At 48.6% G+C, this 17,765-nt stretch overlaps 1 protein-coding gene across 12 annotated transcripts in view; it reads left to right on the top strand.

The window, feature by feature from the left end:
* DAGLA (diacylglycerol lipase alpha) overlaps positions 1–17,765 on the top strand; it is a 64,588-nt gene that overhangs the window by 13,158 nt on the left and 33,665 nt on the right. For 5 of the 12 annotated variants that reach the window (XM_042813250.1, XM_042813252.1, XM_042813246.1 and 2 more), the window contains 6 exons: positions 252–307; positions 13,380–13,476; positions 13,989–14,127; positions 14,559–14,770; positions 16,866–16,967; positions 17,552–17,690. In XM_042813250.1, coding sequence (XP_042669184.1) covers positions 14,033–14,127; positions 14,559–14,770; positions 16,866–16,967; positions 17,552–17,690 — 548 coding nt within the window. In that variant the 5' untranslated portion in view covers positions 252–307; positions 13,380–13,476; positions 13,989–14,032. Of the gene's footprint in view, positions 1–251; positions 308–11,302; positions 11,493–13,379; positions 13,477–13,988; positions 14,128–14,558; positions 14,771–16,865; positions 16,968–17,551; positions 17,691–17,765 lie in introns of those variants that run through there. The other 7 variants (XM_042813254.1, XM_042813255.1, XM_042813245.1 and 4 more) reach the window with 4 other exon arrangements.

Here is a 17,765-nt window from a genome sequence, read left to right as displayed (position 1 = left end):
AGCCTACAGCAGGAGAGGAAAAAGTGTTTTCTTGTCTAATGGTCTAAATCTGTCTTTTTCTGTCTTGGCTCAGAGCCGATCACTTGTCCTGGAATATATCTGAATAAACAGCTTTTTTTTTCCCCCTTATAATCCTGTTTGGGTTATAAATTGGAGTGTGAAGACTCATTTAGCATTTGGAATTATCATCTGCCAGACTACAAGAAAGGGTCTTCTTGCAGAAATCAATCTGAGAATGCGTCCTTTTTCAGAGAGCTGCTAAAGTCATGGCCCTGCCCATTCTGTGGGGATGAACCCCTCTCTTCTGGTAAGTTCTGCAGGAAGATTGGGGATCAATTTCTGTCCTTTATCATTGATAGAGAAGTGAAGTTGCTGCTTCCCTTTGTTTTGCTAAAACAGCTGATTTACTGATGTTTTGAGGATGACCTTGCTGATTTTCTTCAGGGAAGATGACATTTTCCTCGCTGAATTGTGACCTGGACCCCAGTGAGAGCTTTAGGATGAGCACGTTATTGAAAAAGAGCAACACAACAGAGCCAACTGTGGCCTTGGGATGTGTTTTTTCAGCAGGCTGTGTAGCTGCGTGCCGGGCCAGCTGTGCAGTCTGACATCTCTTCGTGTTGTTTGCTCACAGATAAGGTGGCCAATCTCGTTCCTTTCTCTTTAGCAGTTCACTGGCCCCAGACTGATGACATTTAGATGAAGCATGTAACTAAATTCTATCTGCTTCTCTCTGGCAGGGAGAAGATAACCTAGCTTCTTTCCCGGTCCCTCTTTTGTGATCTCTGATCCCTTTCATCTTATTTCCATGCTTCTCTATATTTTAGTAACCTTGCTTTTGATTTATGTTCTGACGAGCGTCCTGCTGCTTTTATGTACCTCCTACAGTAGTCCAAAGTCTGCAGCACCAGGGTTGGTGCACTCCTATGCGTGGCTGGCGTATGCTTCCTGTGCTGTATTAGCATGGGGAAGAATTATTTCTGATTTCCTTTTGTTATTAGCCACAATTGTAGTCCTTGTTGAGCAGTTCATGTCTGTACAACTGCTTGAAGCCAAAGAATGTTCTGTCAGAGTATTCCTGCTGCAGCTCCCCTCGAATGAAATAGCTCACGGCGTGATGTTCTTCCGGGTGCAAGGAGAGTCAATTGGGAAGTGCTCTGGCAGTGGATTTATGCAAGAGCTGCATGAAGTAGAGCAGAGAGGTGCAGATGGATGATATGTGAAGAAGACAGACATCTGAAAAACATTGGAGCACTAATTTGGCACATCCTGAGCAAATATGAGATCCCCTCCCTGAAGGCAGGACTAGGTGGCTGTGCTGCCTGCAGCACTGAGCTGTCAGTTTTGGGGAGCAGAGGAGGAGATGGTAGTGAGCTGTTCCAAATCCAGGGTCCGTAGTGATGGATTAATTGTCAAATGAACCAGGAATGTTCTGCTATTCCCAAATTGTTTGGCTCTTTCCTGTGGAATAGAAATATAGGTATATAGAAGCTAGCATGACTTTACCACTTTTTTTTTTCGTTTGTAACCTGCAGATAAAAAGGGACAGAAGAAGTCTACGTAAGCTCTGTGGCAACGGGAACCATAGAATCACAGAATGGTTGGGTTGGAAGGGGCCTTAAAAGCCATCCTGGCACAGCCCCTGCTGTGGGCTAGTTGTCCCCATGCTGCCCAGGGCCCCATCCAGCGTGGCCTTGGGCATCTCTGGGAATGGAGCACCAACAGCTTCTACAGTTGGTCTTCTGGGCTGTACATGGGCACTGCTGGCTCACATCCACTGTTCTGTCCACCAAGACCCCCATGTCCTTCACCGCAGAGCTGCTCTCACGTTCTTCTTCTTCCAGTCTGCACACACATCTGGCATTGCCCCAACCCACATGCAGCATTTCACACCTGGCCTTGTTGAACCTTGTTAAGTTCCCATGGGCCCACATGGAACTGAGTTGTCTCATTGAATAGCAGGCATGATTTCTCTGCTTCTCCTCTGACTGTCACTGGGAAGGGGACACTCGTGAGGCCAGGGTGTCAGCACTGTGGGGCTGCCAGAAGGGCCCAGTCACTGGGGCTGGGCTTTAGCAGCAGATCTGTTGGAGGCTCTATCTGAAAAGGGTTTTTAGCTCTGGGTTCTGGAAAGTACGCATAAAGATATGTGCATGCATCTGTTAAATATGACTTGGTTATGACTTAAATGTAACACAAGATCAGAGAAACCTGGGCTTGATTCACCCTTGCTTACATAAGCAAAATGGAAATAGACTTACTGCCCTCTCAGACACACATCCAAAGCTGAGATTCAAGAGGAAGGAGCTGGCTGAGGTGGTTGCCGAGCCGCTCTCCATCATATTTGAGAAGTCGTGGCTGTCAGGTGAGGTCCCGGATGACTGGAGGAAGGGTCACGTCACTGCCATTGACAAGAAGGGGAGCAGGGAGGACCCGGGGAACTACAGGCCGGTGAGTCTCACCTCCGTGCCTGGGAAGATCATGGAACGGATCCTCCTGGACAACATGCTCGATCACATAAAGAATGAGCATGTGATCCGAGACAGCCAGCACGGCTTCACCAAAGGAAGGTCATGCCTAACTAATCTTGTGGCCTTCTATGATGGAGTGACGGCATTGGTGGACGAAGGGAAGGCGACTGATGTCATTTACCTGGACCTGAGCAAGGCCTTTGACATGGTCCCCCACCACATCCTCATCTCCAAATTGGAGGGAAGTGGATTTGATGGGTGGACGACCCGATGGGTAAGAAACTGGTTGAAAGGCCGCAGACAGAGGGTGGTGGTCAATGGCTCTATGTCCAGGTGGAGGCCGGTAACAAGTGGTGTCCCCCAAGGGTCTGTCTTGGGACCGGTGCTCTTTAACATCTTTATTAATGACATCGATGAGGGAATTGAGTGCACCCTCAGCAAGTTTGCTGACGACACCAAGCTGAGTGGTGCAGTTGATACAGTGGAAGGAAGGGATGCCATTCAGAGGGACCTCGACAGGCTGGAGGGCTGGGCTCGGGTGAACCTAACGAGGTTCAACACGGCAGAGTGCAAGGTTTTGCATTTGGGCCGGAAGAACCCCAGGCACCCGTACAGGCTGGGAGGAGTGGTCCTTGAGAGCAGCTCGGCAGAGAAGGACCTGGGGGTCCTGATGGACGAGAGACTGAACATGAGCCAGCAGTGCGCTCTGGCAGCTCGAAAGGCAAATGGGATCCTGGGCTCCATCAGGAGAGGGGTGGTCAGCAGGGACAGGGAGGTGATTGTCCCTCTCTACTCGGCTCTTGTGAGGCCCCATCTGGAGTACTGTGTCCAGGTGTGGAGCCCTCAGTACAAGAAAGACATTGAGATTTTGGAAAGGGTCCAGAGGAGGGCGACTAAGATGATCAGGGGGCTGGAGCACCTCCCCTATGAGGACAGGCTGAGGGAGTTGGGCTTGTTCAGCCTGGAGAAGAGAAGGCTGCGGGGTGACCTCATTGCAGCCTATCAATACCTGAAGGGAACCTACACCCACGAGGGGAGTAAACTCTTCAAAAGGGCTGACAACAGCAGGACTAGGGGAAATGGATCGAAGTTGAAGGAGGGAAGATTTAGGTTGGATGCTAGGGGGAAGTTCTTTACAAGGAGAGTGGTTAGGCCCTGGAACGGGCTGCCCAGGGAGGTTGTGGATGCCCCGTCCTTGGATGTGTTTAAGGCCAGGTTGGACGGGGTCCTGGGCAACCTGATCTGAATGTGTGTGTTTGGTGGCCCTGCTAGGCAGGGGGGTTGGAACTACATGATCCTTGAGGTCCCTTCCAACCCGGGTGATTCTGTGATTCTGTGTGATTCTGTGAGTTCAGCTGCTTGAGCACAGCAGAATTCAGTGCCAGCTTTGTTGTGTCATCCTGTGTCATTGGGGAAACACTGGGAAGCCAAGTTTTTAGGACAGAGAGGAAGCTGTTGGTCTGGTTGGGCACAGAACTGTGGGACCCGCACTGTCGTTGCTTTCTCCTGCCTCTTGCATGTGGCTTTGACATCTTTATCTGCATTACCAGCTGGAGGAAGTGGCTGCAGGGAAACTGCATTGCTTTCATTTCCCCTGAGCCTGAAAGTGGGGCTTCATTTCCTAAACCAGGAGAGAGCTGGAGCTGTGTGCTGTGAGCGGCTCAGCACTCCACAGTGATTTCCTTCAGGTTCCTGATGGACAAAGCCTTTGGGGCTAGAGAGCAGCTGTAAGCAGCTGGAAGGAGGAGCCCTGTTGGGGTACTCCAGGGCATCTTAGCAACAAAAACGTGGAGAAAGAGATGGAGAGCTGCAAAGCAGTGCAATTAAGGGAAACCACAGTAAATGTGCAGACTGAAAAAGGAAAAGGAGTAAGAGAATGACAGCATAATGGGGGAGTGGGTTGCCAGAAGAGAGAAATGCATAAAATCTGCAGACAAGAGAGGCTTTCAGCAGGCGGTGTGGTTATGTATGTGAACAGGGCTGCTGCTGCCTCTGGGGCTGGGGGCCAAGCTGTGGGGTCTGCGAGGTGCTGGGAGCTGGGATCCTGCACGCTGTGCCCTGCAGGCCGTTATTTATAGCAGCAGGAAAAGTTTGCTCAAGCTGTCATTTGTGTGAGCTGCAGTCTAGCTCTCTTTCTCTCCCTCCCGCTCTTGCTTTCTTCAGATTTTCACTGTAATTAGCACGCTTTACATGAGCCAGGTCAGGGCTGGCAGCTTTCTTTAGAAGTCTGTGTTCTCCAGGCAGGAATAAGGAAATGTTTTTTTCTTCTGGGAATACTGAACCTGATCCTTTGTTTTATTTCAAGGATTATTCTCATGCACTGAGATGGTGGCCATGCGGAGGGAGGAGCAGAAGCACAGATCCCCTCTGAAGTTGCAGTGACAGAAGCCTGTGTCTGAAAATGCAGTCAGGCTTTCAAGGTTCCCTTTGAGCTTTGATGCAATAGAAAAATCTTCTAGGGATTCTCATCCATGCTGATAGGGGCTGGCTGGGGATGAGAACAGCCTGTTAGTCAGTGTAAAGCTGTTCTGCTGTCACTTACCTCAAAAGCCTGTTTCCTTTAGCATCCGAAAAGCTTCCTTTTGAGCACGCCCAGCAATGGACTGAGAAGAGCAGAGGGTCAGTATTTGGATATGGACAGTCAGTAGCTGTGTTATCTATAGATATCTGTGATGGGATATAGCTGCTATTATTCAAGGGAAGGAGATTTACAAGCTGTAATACACAATTCTGGTATGGGATTTTAGGAAATACAATGCATTTGTGCTTGCAGGATGTATGTTAAAGGTGCTGTGCTGACCCTTATGTTGGTAACAATGCTCAGCAGCACAGGTGACGTCTTGCCAGGGAGAGCTCATTCATTTGGAGCTTGATCATTAGTCTGTTAATGTTCCAGGGTGAACATTCAAAGGAAACTGAATCTGTTTGTGATATGAGCACATGGTCTGGCTTGGCACCAAGGGGAGCCTGCCTCTGGTCATCTGGGTGCTAGGGATGGATTACATTTCATGGGATCCTGTTGGAAAAAATGGACTCATGGTTTTGGTAGCTGTTGATATCATTTGTGTGAAGCCAGAGTTATATGGAGGTGGGGAATGATTGAGCTAGCTCAATAGAGAGCTAGCTTTTTTGCAAAACTTTTATTGAATGTGTTTGCAAGAATAACTGATGTATCTGCTCACGATGTATGCCAAGTGTAGATTAATGCTCAGTGAAGGCTCTGAGAAATCCAGAATTGGGCAAGAAAGAGAAGAGATCAAATTGATAAGAGTACAAGACATGCTCTGTGTAGGAAGAAGCTATTGGAAGGTGAGAACCTGGGAAGGATGAATCCTGCGACGGTTTGGGGCAGAACGGGAGCGGTCAGACCTGCATTTGCAATGAAACACAGAGGGTATTTTTCAAGGAACTTGTCATAGCACATGAGATTTCTCCCTTTTTAAAGCACTACGGCAGAATAATGGCTCCCTTGAATAGCGCGTTGGGCTCTATTTCCTGGGAATTTCATCCAAGCTCTGGGATAAAAAGGATTGGGCAGCTTGAGAGACTGGTAGAAGGGAAGGACTTGTAGGATATCATGGTTCTGGAGTCACTCGTGAAAGCACAGTGAGGTAGGCTAACAACTTTCCTGGGACCATTAGTGAGAGTAGAGGAAAAAGCCTGCGGAAGGGCAACGTGCTGAGAGTTGTAAGAAGCAGACCTTAGTGATGAATGACAGGGAGGAGCAGTGAGAGCTCAATTGTTTGAGTCACTTCCAACAACCAGAGCAGGACTCCAAAGTTCAGATCTCACCCTGCGTGGCTTAAGGCGTGGATAGAACACTCACACCTTCAGATGCTCAGCAGCCTTGCTCAGGGGCCTGCTGCTGCCCTGCTGCTTTTGGGGAGGGCAGCAGGACGAGGTGCTGACCACGCTGTTTTTGTCTTTGGCACTGATCTTCCTTTCTCCCACTTCTTTTACTTTTCTCTCATTTTGGCAGTGGTGGTCCATTCAGCTCCTGTAGAATGACTGGTGGCTTTCCCTGGAATGTGAGTCATCCTCTAGGGAATTCCTGAAGCAGTGAGTCAGGTTATTGGGAAAACTTTGCCCACTAGCGTGAAATAGGAAGCTAGAGTGCCTGTGGTATCGTAGAAAGACAATCCTTTTCAGTGTGGCTGGAGTTGTCCTTCCTTCCCAAAGACAGTCACTTCAAGATGAGCTGCAGCAGGGAAACATCACTGAATTTATTTATTTTCACCTCGAAACATGCTGCTCCTGATTTTTCCTCCTATTTTAGAAGGTGGCTGGTCTGATAAATGTTCTAGATGAATGGAAGATATGAATTTGTCAGGATTTTAGTGAAAAATAGCTTGGTTAAAGCAACAAGGCTGGCAGATAGACATCACTCAATTGCACCTGATATATTCCTTTGCCATTCACCACTTCACCTCACCGTGGCTGAATTAACCCAGCTCTGGTTGTTTTTCCAATGTGCAAATTAATAGGTGTGTCCTTTGCAGCCATGAATTAACGAATTCTGAATACAGCCATGGCAACAGAACCCAAAGAACTTCAGTCCTCAATGTTGGCTGGCTCCAGGAAAAATTAACTATTGTAATTTATATGCTGGCATGGTTTGGCCATGGTTGTGCTTGCTTTGCCTGCATATGCCAGATTTGAGGTGCCTGGCCTTTCAGCAGACCTGTGTTGGCTCTTCCTAGCAATAACTTCCAGCATTCTTTTCTTCCCCATTGAAGCCAAGCTTTTCTCGTCACTGGTTGCTTGCTATTAAACATTAGTAGGCTTTATTACTCTGTAGAACAGTGAGTTCTATTTGAAATACAAAATTAGTTTCACTTTTCAATACTTTTTTTTTTCCCCTAGCAACTTGGTCATTATTTTTGCTCAAGCTTGGAATCACAGAAAGCTCAGATTGTGGGCTTTGCTAGCACAGATGTAGGTGGTTGCAGATATGTCGCCATTGATGCACCAATTGGGTGTTGTTTTTAACTCAATGTCAGCAGCCTCGGATCGTGCTCTTTCCCCACTCCTAGGCTTTCAGTAGAGTGGCTCATTTTTAGGTAAGGCTGTCTGTTGACTTCTGCCATTTCTTGAGCCCTTATGAAGACTTAATTTTCTGACATGTCTGAAGTTTGGAGATTAACTGTGTTCCTACTGACGTGATGAGGAAGAACCTTGGTAATACTGGGGCCGTAGGGTGAGGTTGTTCTCGCCTTGTTCTCCCTCAGGGGAGGCTGGGGGCTGTGGTCACAGGAACGGCTCTGAACCAGCACCAGAACTGGAGGGTATGTCTTCCCAAATAGAGGATTTCTTTGCTTTATCTTGAGTTTGAGGATCCCTCATCGTGCTTTTCACTGCTGGTTGTAAAGCTGTGAACACTACTGTGAAAAATAGTGCTTTGTTGGCATTTAAACTGAAAACGGTGAGAGTTGAGAAAATTCTTTGTTTCTACGGAAAAGCATCCACACAGTGGGCACGAAAACACCAAGTACTTGTGCTAATTGTTCCACTGTCTCTGTATCTATTTCTCAGTAAAAAAAATCATTAAGAATATGTGTTCAGGTTGGCCAAGAGTAGCTTTGTTCCTCAAGGCAGGCTGGTGGGGCACTGCCACAGGCTAGTGGGGAGAGTTCTACCTGGTTTTACCCTTGCATTACTCCATGGCTGTGTGTGGCTCCATGGAAAGGAGATGGATGGATGCTGCCATGTTTCAGTAGTTGCCGTTTTTCTTAAATGTTTCTCTCTTGTGTTGGGGGAAAAAAAAAAAGCCTTGTAGTTCATAGGATCACAGGATCATGAAGGTCGGAAAAGATCTGTAAGATCATCAAGTCCAACTCATCCCCACTGTGCCACCGACCGTGTTCCTAAGTGCCACATCTCCACACTCCTTGGACACCTCCAGGGATGGCGATTCCACCGCCTGCCTGGGCAGCCTGTGCCAATGCAGTACTGTTCTTTCTGAGAAGAATTTTTTCCTCATACCCAACCTGAATCTCCATGGCCCAGTTTGAGGCCATTACATCCTGTCCACATGCTTGAAAACTCGAACCCTTTGTGTGCTGAGCCCTAAAATATAACCGAGATGTGTTAAAAGTAGCATCCCTTTTGAAAATGTATACGTGTGTTTTTAGATCTCAGTCAATGGCTCTTAGTGCCTTGGATTATCAGTGGTGGTATTTCAGTATTGTGGACCATACACCCTTTGTGGTGTGCTGTGTGTGAAATCACCCTACAGGAAAATGACCGTTCTGGAGCAAACCAGGAATGTGATAACAAATCCTCTGCTCTCGTAGGCAGATTGGTCTCCTCATGGGAAAAGAGGGGCTGTTTCTTAAATGAAACGGAGCAACCGTCTGATACGAAGCTTTAGAAATTCCGAGGTGTAAATTGCCAGGCTGTGAGGTTGAAGATGGTGCAGGACTGCTGAGAGCAATTTCTACCTGAGCGAGATGTGTCTGGAGTGAGAGCCGAAAAGGAATGATGTGAGCAAGGAACGTGTGCAGCAGGGAAGCATCTTGATGCTTCTGCTGCCCGAGGAAAGGAGCTCTGAAGAAACATTAGGGAGGAAAAAGCACCTGTGTTGGGCCAGATAGCCGCTCTGTTCTTGTTCTCAAAATGCTGTGACCAACACCGCTGCATTTCCAAGGATGCAGTCGTGGCAGCACTTATGATGTAAACTGGTGGGCTGTGCAGGTAAGTGCTTGTCCTGTGGATGGATCTGAGAGATCATCTTATACATTTTGAGTGTTTGTGTCCTGGTCTAACCTAATCACGTTAGTTCTGTACCCGTGTCATTGTCACTGTAGTGTGGTGGCCCTCTGGTGAGGGAGCTGTGTCTGAAGTGTGCCAAGCCCCAGGAGGATCTCCGAACCTTTCCTTTCTCAGACCTTGTGGCTTGGTCTCCTGGCTCTAGCATTGCTTCTCACTTTATTTCCTTCTTCTTGGAAAATAGAGCACAAAGGAGAATCGAAATCTGCTGCTGCTTGATAGCGCTCATCCTCTTCTGGTGTACCGTGTAGTTTGTCTTCCTGTTCCAACTTCTTCTACCTCTTGTCTGCCTTGTTATAAGATGCTCTGAGATCTTCCCATCCAGGGAAGGCACTTGTCAAAGGTGCGCATGTTTTTCTTACAGCTGTCCACAGCTTATTCCTGCTGTTCTTTGCTAATGGTTGTTAGGGGTAAGTTGCACAGGGGAGTTGTATGGCAACAGATCTTGTTCATGCTGTATGCTGGGTCCTTCAGGAGGTGCTGGAGAAGAGATGTGCTCCCGTGTGTGCAGACAGCCAACACCTGGTCAATTTTGAAACACTTTGCAAGGATGAAACCACATTGTCCACTTCAATCAGCAAGCAAGGAACAATTCCCAGATTGTGAGAATCCAAGCTCAGGAACTGGAAGAGCTCCCTTGAGGCCTTTGAAAAGGGCTGGCCAAGGACCAGCAAAATTTGTTCCAAGGTCTGATTGATGATTTCCATCAAGTACAGTAAGTGCTTATGGAAAGGCGTGCTCAATGGGAACAAGAGGTTTCTGCAAGCTGCAGGGGTGATGACACAAGCCTGTGTTGCTTGTGGGGTGAGCTGCTGGGGCTGGAGGTGCTGCTTTTCCAGCGTAAGGGTTTGCATTTTATGAAGCAGCACTCACTGAAGGATCAGGAGCTGTGTGGTTCATCATGCTGAGTGTCACTTTTGGTCACCTGAAGTTGACAGAAATTGTTATTGTACAATAAAAAATATGTTTTGGCACCTGCAAGAAATACAGAGAGCTTCAAGAGCTCCAATAAGTAGGAGAGGGTGAAGAAGCGCTGGCATGCTTACAAGGGACAGAACATGGTTCTGCTGATGTGAGGAGACAGGGAAAGTTGTATGGCAATGTGGGAAGCGCTCACAACTGCAATCCTGAGCGGTGGCATTCCAGGTCATGTGCCCAGTGGCATCACATCCTGTGCTTCGCAGGACTGGCAAGTGACCGAGGGGAGGCTGAGCAGCACCAGGACGGGTGGTGGAGGTGGGGATGCAGCACTGTGCATCCAGAGGGCTCACAGGAAGCCGGTGTGGGCATGGCTGTGCCCTGGGTGGCTGTACGAGCCTGGAGCCGGCCCTGCTGCTGGGGTCAGTGCGGGTGGGCTGCTGTGGTACAGGACCTGCACACAGCCCTTTTCCTTTGGCTGCGTTCAGCTTGTTCTTGTGTACCTTCGTCTGAGGCGAATGTCAGATGTGATGGGATGTTGGATTAGGCTAAATCTCTGAGATTTAGCTGGAATGTTGTCTCGCTGTAGCGTTTTTCTCCCTTGCTCTTTTCTCTAAAGCTTCCCCTACAGACAGCTAATTCTCCCCTTCCCCCACATCCTGTCGGACCCCAGAGCATGTCACAAGGAATTAGCTGCTGAAAAGGCCAGCGGAGGCTGCTCCTCTGGAACAGGCTCTCCTTTCTGAGCCCGGGCCGGCCCCTCTGTGTGCCCGCTTTGTGTCCCGGCCAGCTCCCCTCCCCCTGGCCATTCAATGCATGCCAGAGCTGAGGCTGGGCCCCGGCACCTTCCCAGCGCTGCTGCCCTGTGCCATCTTTCGGGGCCCAGGGGCTTCCCGCAGAGCCAGAGATGTGCCACAGGAGGAGATGAACCTTCCTTCCCGTCTCCGTGCCGCTGGCAGCGTCGCCCGCTTTCACTCCAGCTCCTTCCCACAATTCACATACAATCTCCTTAGAATAGAGATGATGTCACTTCCTTCTAGAGGGTGCAGGGGTGTGGAATGGGGAGTCACGACCCCCCTGGGCTTGGTGGCTCTGGCAGGATAAATGAGGTGGCTGCCCAGGAGGGAGGGAGGAGTTGCTCTGAGAACGATGCCCAGCACTGTGTGCAGGCAGGCGCTGTGCTGTGCTCCCCTTTGCTGGCTGGGATTTTCAGTGACTGCAAGAAGAATTTGCTGCTCCCTCCCTCACTCATGATGCCCGTCTCTGTGGATCTGCACTTTTCCTGCGACATCCTTACGGGAGAGAAGAATACCAAACGGCTAGACCACAGGCCATGTAAGATTTCTGCTTCCATCCCTCTCACTCTGAGCTGAGAGCAGAGGCTCTGGGCTCCTTGCATGCAGGGCTTGTGCCTGCACGCGTTTTCCCCCCCTCATTTCAGCACTGGGTCTCCTCGCAGCAGGGTGTAGATTTCAAGGTCTGGGGAATTTTTCACCCTTTGGGGCAATTTTGGGAGCACCACAAGGGATTCTTGGTATTACAGAAGTAGGGTCATTGTTCTCAGGGTTGGCTGCACTCTAGCCTTGCACTTTTCTTCCCCTCTCCCTGCTAGAGTCTGATCTTCATCTTCTGGAAATGTAACTCATGAGTTTATTCGCAGGAGGGAGGGTGACTTTTTACGTGGGCATGTAGTGATGGAACAAGGATAAATGTTTTTTAGTTAAAAGAAGGGAGATTCAGGTTGGGTTTGAGGAGGAAATTCTTTACCCAGACGGTGTTGAGGCTCTAACACAGGATGCCCAAAGAAGCTGTGTGTGTCCTATTTCTGGAGGTACTCAAGGCCAGGCTGAATGGTGCCCTGTGCAGCCTGATCTGGTGTGGGGGCAACCAGCCCTCAGCAGGGGTTGGGGATGGGTGGACTTTGAGATCTCTTCCAGCCCTATCATTCTGTGGTTCTATGATCTTTAAGGTCCCTTCCAGCCCAACCCATTCTATGGTTCTTTGATCTTTAAGGTCCTTTCCAACCCAACTATTATATGGTTCTGTGGTCCTGTGATCTGTTGCCCTGGAATGAAGCCAGAATTCTTATAGTGACACCATTGTAGTTTTTTTGTTGTTTAATTTTGTAGGCTTTACATTCTGAGGCCTTCTGTCATCTCCTTTCTGTTCAAATGGGTGGTAAGGCTTCAGACCTCAATGTTTAGTTTTTGCATAGGCAGTCTTTGGAAGTGAATCATGACTCTTTTTGCAGTGCACGGGTTGCTCAGTTAGCACACAGTGATGAGTGGCAGTCCTGTGCCCATTTCTTGGTGTTGCAGGGTTGTTGGTGGTGAGACTGGGAATCTCCAGATGGCCAGAGGAGCGAGGAGTTTGAAAGCAGAGCTGCAGCGTACCGAGTGCTCTGATTATTTTGTGCTAAGGAAATGCTAATCCAAATAACGTTGTAATTTCACATGTGCCATGTGTGTGGAATGGAACGTTTCCTTCATCCAGGTGAAGTACGTGCTGAAGTGTCAGCCTGTTTGCTGTGTAAAGGACTGCCGTTTGCAGGACTCAGGCAGGTTTTCAGTGCTTGGTATGGGAACAGATAGGTAGCACAGCAGGTTTTAGGGTGGTCAGCACAGCAGATAAGGGGAGGGTTACTACATGTGACTGGTGAATTATTTGGTAGGATGAGGATGCTTCCGTAACTGCAGCACTTGGTGCTGTGACAGACTGGGCTCCGTCACAAACCCAGCACCTGTGTTACTTTGAGGGTTTGAATGACCTAAGTGTGATCTTGTGATTTGTCCTGGTTTTTACACCTAGAGACGTGTGCAAGTTGAGTTTTTGGTGTGGTTTGTGAGGCGTGTGGGGGCTGTGGGCAAACAGGCCTTAGATAAGATAAAGGAAATCAGAAGTTGACAAAACCTCTGCAGATGAGGGTTGAAGTGTGTTGTGCCAGAAATGCAGAAGGGAGATAAGGTGCACTGCAGGGATGCACAGAGCTGGTCTGACCCCAGAGACTCGGGCTGGAGCAGATTGGAGCACGCACAGCAGCTCTGAAACAGTGTGGGAAAGCTGTGCTGGAGGAGGTAGCTGGGTAGCCCTGCAGTCTTGTGACTTCTACCACTGCTGTTTCTTTTTTTAAAAAGGATTTGTGTAGCTTTAGAAACAGGAGCACAAACAAAACGTGGGGAAGAACAGCCAGCCCCTCAATCTTCAACCTTTTTTAATTGTCAGGGCCAGTGTGAGCACAAAGGAGATGTGGAGCTGGCAGGATTCTTCTGCGCAACTTGTGGCTAAGTGAGAGATCACCTGGGAGTTTGCTCCCTCGGCTGTAAGTGCTTTCTGCTGGGAGCCAGTCAATAGCTTCCCCAGATGCTGCTAACTGCTAATGGGGATTTGGCTTGCTGAGCCTCGTGGGGACTGTCAGTGCTGGACACGAGAAGGGGATGGCAGCAGGCATGCCTTTGGAAGGACGTGGCAACGGGACTTTTTTGGGGACTGAGACCGCTGTAACTTGTCCAAAGCAGCTGACCTGTTTCTGACACGTGGTCCTAGCAGGATTCCTGTTAATCTCGAGAAGTGGAGCTGAGTGAGTGGCAGTTGTGTGCGGCGAGTTACATACCTGCTTCACCCAACACTTGTCTCTCTTCAGACAGCACCTTCCTCTCCTGCACTCTCCTTTTCGAGCGTGCCATGCCTCCCATTGCTGGGAGGAGGAAGCTCTGCCATCTTGGGTGTCAAGTAGGTTAGCTCAGATGTAGGCCTTCTGCTGACCTGTGGCTGTGGGGCTCTGTCGCAGGGGTGAGGAAGGTCAACAGTGTCTTTGCTTCTTTTCTCTTCTAGGAGGTGAGCATCGTGCCTGCTGACCTTTCTCAGACCCGCTAGCCATGCCAGGGATTGTCGTGTTCCGCCGTCGCTGGTCTGTGGGCAGCGATGACCTCGTTTTGCCAGCAGTCTTCCTCTTCCTCCTGCATACCACCTGGTAAGTGAGATGATGGTTTGAATTCCTCCATGAAATTCGTTCTGATTCTGCTTCTTGTAGCTGTAATTCTTGTGCTTACATATGCAGCTAAAAGGCTTGTATGGGCATTTTCGACAGCCACCAGCATATTTCCAGCTTCTGGTTGTTTGCATAAGTGCTCTTCTAAGCTCAGTTTCCAAAGAGGAAGCCTGGCCCGATCTCCTTGTATCCTCCTGTGCTACCCAGGATTGGAGTTTGGGCTGTGTTACTGTACAGGGCTCAGGAAAAAGCAGTTGAAATAACAAATTCTGGGCATCCTGATCTAGTAAGTGGCAGTCAGCCCATGGCAGGGGGTTGAGACTGGATGGGCTGTAAGATGCGTTCTAACCCAAGCCGTTCTATGAGTATATGATCCCATGGGATATGTGACATGGCATCTCTGTGCGTGTCAGGTTTGTGATCCTCTCCGTGGTGCTCTTTGGGCTGGTGTACAACCCCAATGAGACCTGCTCGCTGAACCTGGTGGACCATGGCAGAGGCTACCTAGGCATCCTGCTCAGCTGTATGATCACAGAGATGGCAATCATCTGGCTCAGCATGCGAGGCAGCATCCTGTACACTGAGCCCCGAGACTCCATGCAGTATGTGCTCTATGTCAGACTGGGTAAGATGCAGCGGCCTGAGGCCTCCTAATGACTCAGCCTCCACACTGCCATCTGCTAGCGCAGAAGACTTCTCTCCCCACACCCTGACAAACACAGCTTCTCAAAGACATCCAGATGGCCACTTGTATGTGATATGCATCTGAATACATCACATATACTGCACCCTGCCATTGCTCTAAGACTCTCATGCAGCGCCCCAAATATCTTTCTAGCAAACCTTTAACTTGTCATCCTTGTTGTGATGCAGGTACATCCTTTTCATCTAACAAAATATGCTCTCCTTCTGTCTTGCAGCTCAGATTTGCCACGGTGAGATGCATCTACACCTCTCTCCCACTCTTTTTTTCAACAAGTTTTCCTATGATACAGGCATATGCCTTTGTAAATCATGGCTGTTCTCACCCTGAGGCCATGTGCATGTCCTTTGCCTGACATATATATACTTAAATCTGCATCCACTTACCTTGCAGTGTGCTTGACCTTTTGACTCACACATAATGCATCTCTCCATCCTGCAATGTGTGTTCTGATACTCTGCCTCCAGGAGCTGGGAGGTAAATAAGTTTGCCACCTGCTCGCTGGTTGCATCTTCTCTCTGAAAGTGCATATGTTTTTTCTTCCTAAAAACATTTCCTGTTTTTCTCATCCGCCAAAAACTAGGTTGGAAAAGAGACTGTTTCTCAGTCCATCAGTCAGGGATTCCATTTTAGCTTGTTGTCCCTCCCCTGGTCCATTCTCTTCCAGATTCGGAAACTTGATCAGATTTTTCTATGCTGGGTGAAGACTTTAAGAGAATCTTTCAGAGATAGAATCAACAATTCCATTCCAACAAAAATGCTGGATTGTTTTCATGCAAAGTTTGCTAAAAGATGGGTAACTTTGCTTGAAAACTCTATCTGGGAGACATTTCCACCTTGGAGTGCTAAAAGCAAATCACTAACATGAATAGCAAACAAGTCTTTCTCTCCAGCTTCCCAGGCACAATGTGATCTCCCTGACAGCTTCAGTAACACTGTTAAAAACAGACTAAATGAGGCAGGGGAGGTAGAGTCTAAGGAATCATCCTGTTCTCTTCCCTCTGTTTAAGATTTGTATTTAAATTGTAACTTGGGTCTTGTACATGTTTATTTCATGGTTGTTTTTTTTTCTTTTTTTCTTCCCTCTTAATGGCTCTGGTGATTGAATTAGGGGTGTGACCTTTTTGTGGGCACAGTCCATGTGATAGCCTGATTTCAACAGAGCACATTTAGTGCTTATGAGTCTAAGGTCACAGTTGCAATGGTAGCCCACAAAGGTCTTCTCGATGGTATTGCTGCTCCTGTTCTACATCTGATAGCCTCAGAGGGGAGGTTAGCTAAGGTAGGCAAGCCTAGTGCAGCTCAGCTTCAGAGCACTTGAGGAGCTGGGTCCAGCCCTGACTTCTTTCTCACTGGGTGGCTGCTCAGTTTTCTAGGCTGGGCTCCACCAAAGGCTTGCTATGTGCTACGTGCAGGCTGTTTACCTCTGTCTCATTCCCCATCTGTACTTTAGGGTCATACTGTGTAGAGAAGGTGAGGATGGGCACTTCGGAGTGGTGTTTTCCAACTTTTTTCTTCAGCCGTAGTCAGGTGTAATTTGTTGCTCCCTATCAGGGTAAGATGCAGAACTGAGGAGCCAGTAAGGGCTTCTTTAAAGGCTGCATGTTGGGAATTATTGCTGCAAAAGTTGCAAAGGTCAGAGGTGGTGGAAACATTTGTTAAGTGTAGTAAGTAGACTTATTCCTGGGTACACACTGCTATTTATTGTGTATCTTTGAATTAGGCCAGCTTTACTGTAATGGTGATTCTCTTTACCTAAGGAAGTCTTTCCACTGTCGTGGAAGAAGGGACAGCTGTTTGACTGACTCCTCTAATGCAGCCAGGAGCACTTCCAGCTCTGTGTACATGGTCTGTGTGTCACTTAGGAGAAGTTATTGATAAGGAGACATGTTGGGCCCATTTTCTTGAATATGGGCCCATTCTTGTGGCCTTTTATTCCTTGCAAGAGGATAGAGAAGGGCAGTCACTGATCCTTAGGGAGATGCTGCTACTATTCATTGTGTTCCTTTTGTTTCAGCTATCTTGGTGATTGAGTTTGTGTATGCTATTGTGGGCATCATTTGGCTAACGCAGTACTACACTTCCTGCAATGATATCACCGCAAAGAGTGTCACTTTGGGTATGTATTTGGAACGTGTATGCACAGACATCTCTTGCCTTGGAGAGCTAATTCACTCATGCATGTGGGGATTGACTGTTGGTAGTGAATTGTAGCTGTAAATGCTCTGCTTGTTTCCCTCGAGAATCCAGTGCTCAGAACAGTTGTTCTATTCATTTGCTTGTGCTGCCTGCACTGAGGCAAGAATCCCTGTTCCCATGGAGGGGTCTGGCATGGGGAGTCTGAAAGCCCTGGTTCTCCTTCTGTTCAGAATGGCTTTCCTGTTTTTCTCAAACCGCTTTTGAGAACCCAACCATTCTCCTGGGGGGAGTGATGGGAATGCTGCAGCCCACTGGGTCTTCAGTGAGTCTTTAATGGTCTTCTGCACGAGCAGTCTCCCTGTGGCTGCATAATCTAGCCGTGGTCAGACGCCTTTGCAGAAGATTTCTTTGTGCTGCAGCTGGCTGCAGGAATATTTGGGTTAGCTTCTTCTGTCTGCCCTGTGGCAACAGAGAGGCGTGTGTGTGATGCGCTCAGAGAAGAGCAGGAAACAGCACTGCCAAGACCTGAGGGCAGAGCACGTGACGTATTCCCTTTCTTTGCAGGAATGGTGGTGTGCAACTGGGTTGTCATCCTGAGTGTCTGCATCACCGTCCTGTGCGTCTTCGACCCGACAGGCCGGACCTTTGTCAAACTGCGGGCCACCAAGCGGAGGCAGCGCAACCTGCGGACCTACAACCTGCGGTAAAGCACTGCTGGAACGGCTCCCTGCTTCCTGCCCTCCTTGGCATTCTCCCTGCCTCGCTTCAGGGAGCATTC

Source organism: Centrocercus urophasianus, unplaced genomic scaffold (assembly GCF_019232065.1).
Source record: "Centrocercus urophasianus isolate 14NV4802_14NV808 unplaced genomic scaffold, USGS_Curo_1.0 seq_14, whole genome shotgun sequence".
Taxonomy (NCBI): domain Eukaryota; kingdom Metazoa; phylum Chordata; class Aves; order Galliformes; family Phasianidae; genus Centrocercus; species Centrocercus urophasianus.
Note: the sequence above shows the minus strand (reverse complement) of the source record. Positions and strands in the feature narration are given on the sequence as shown.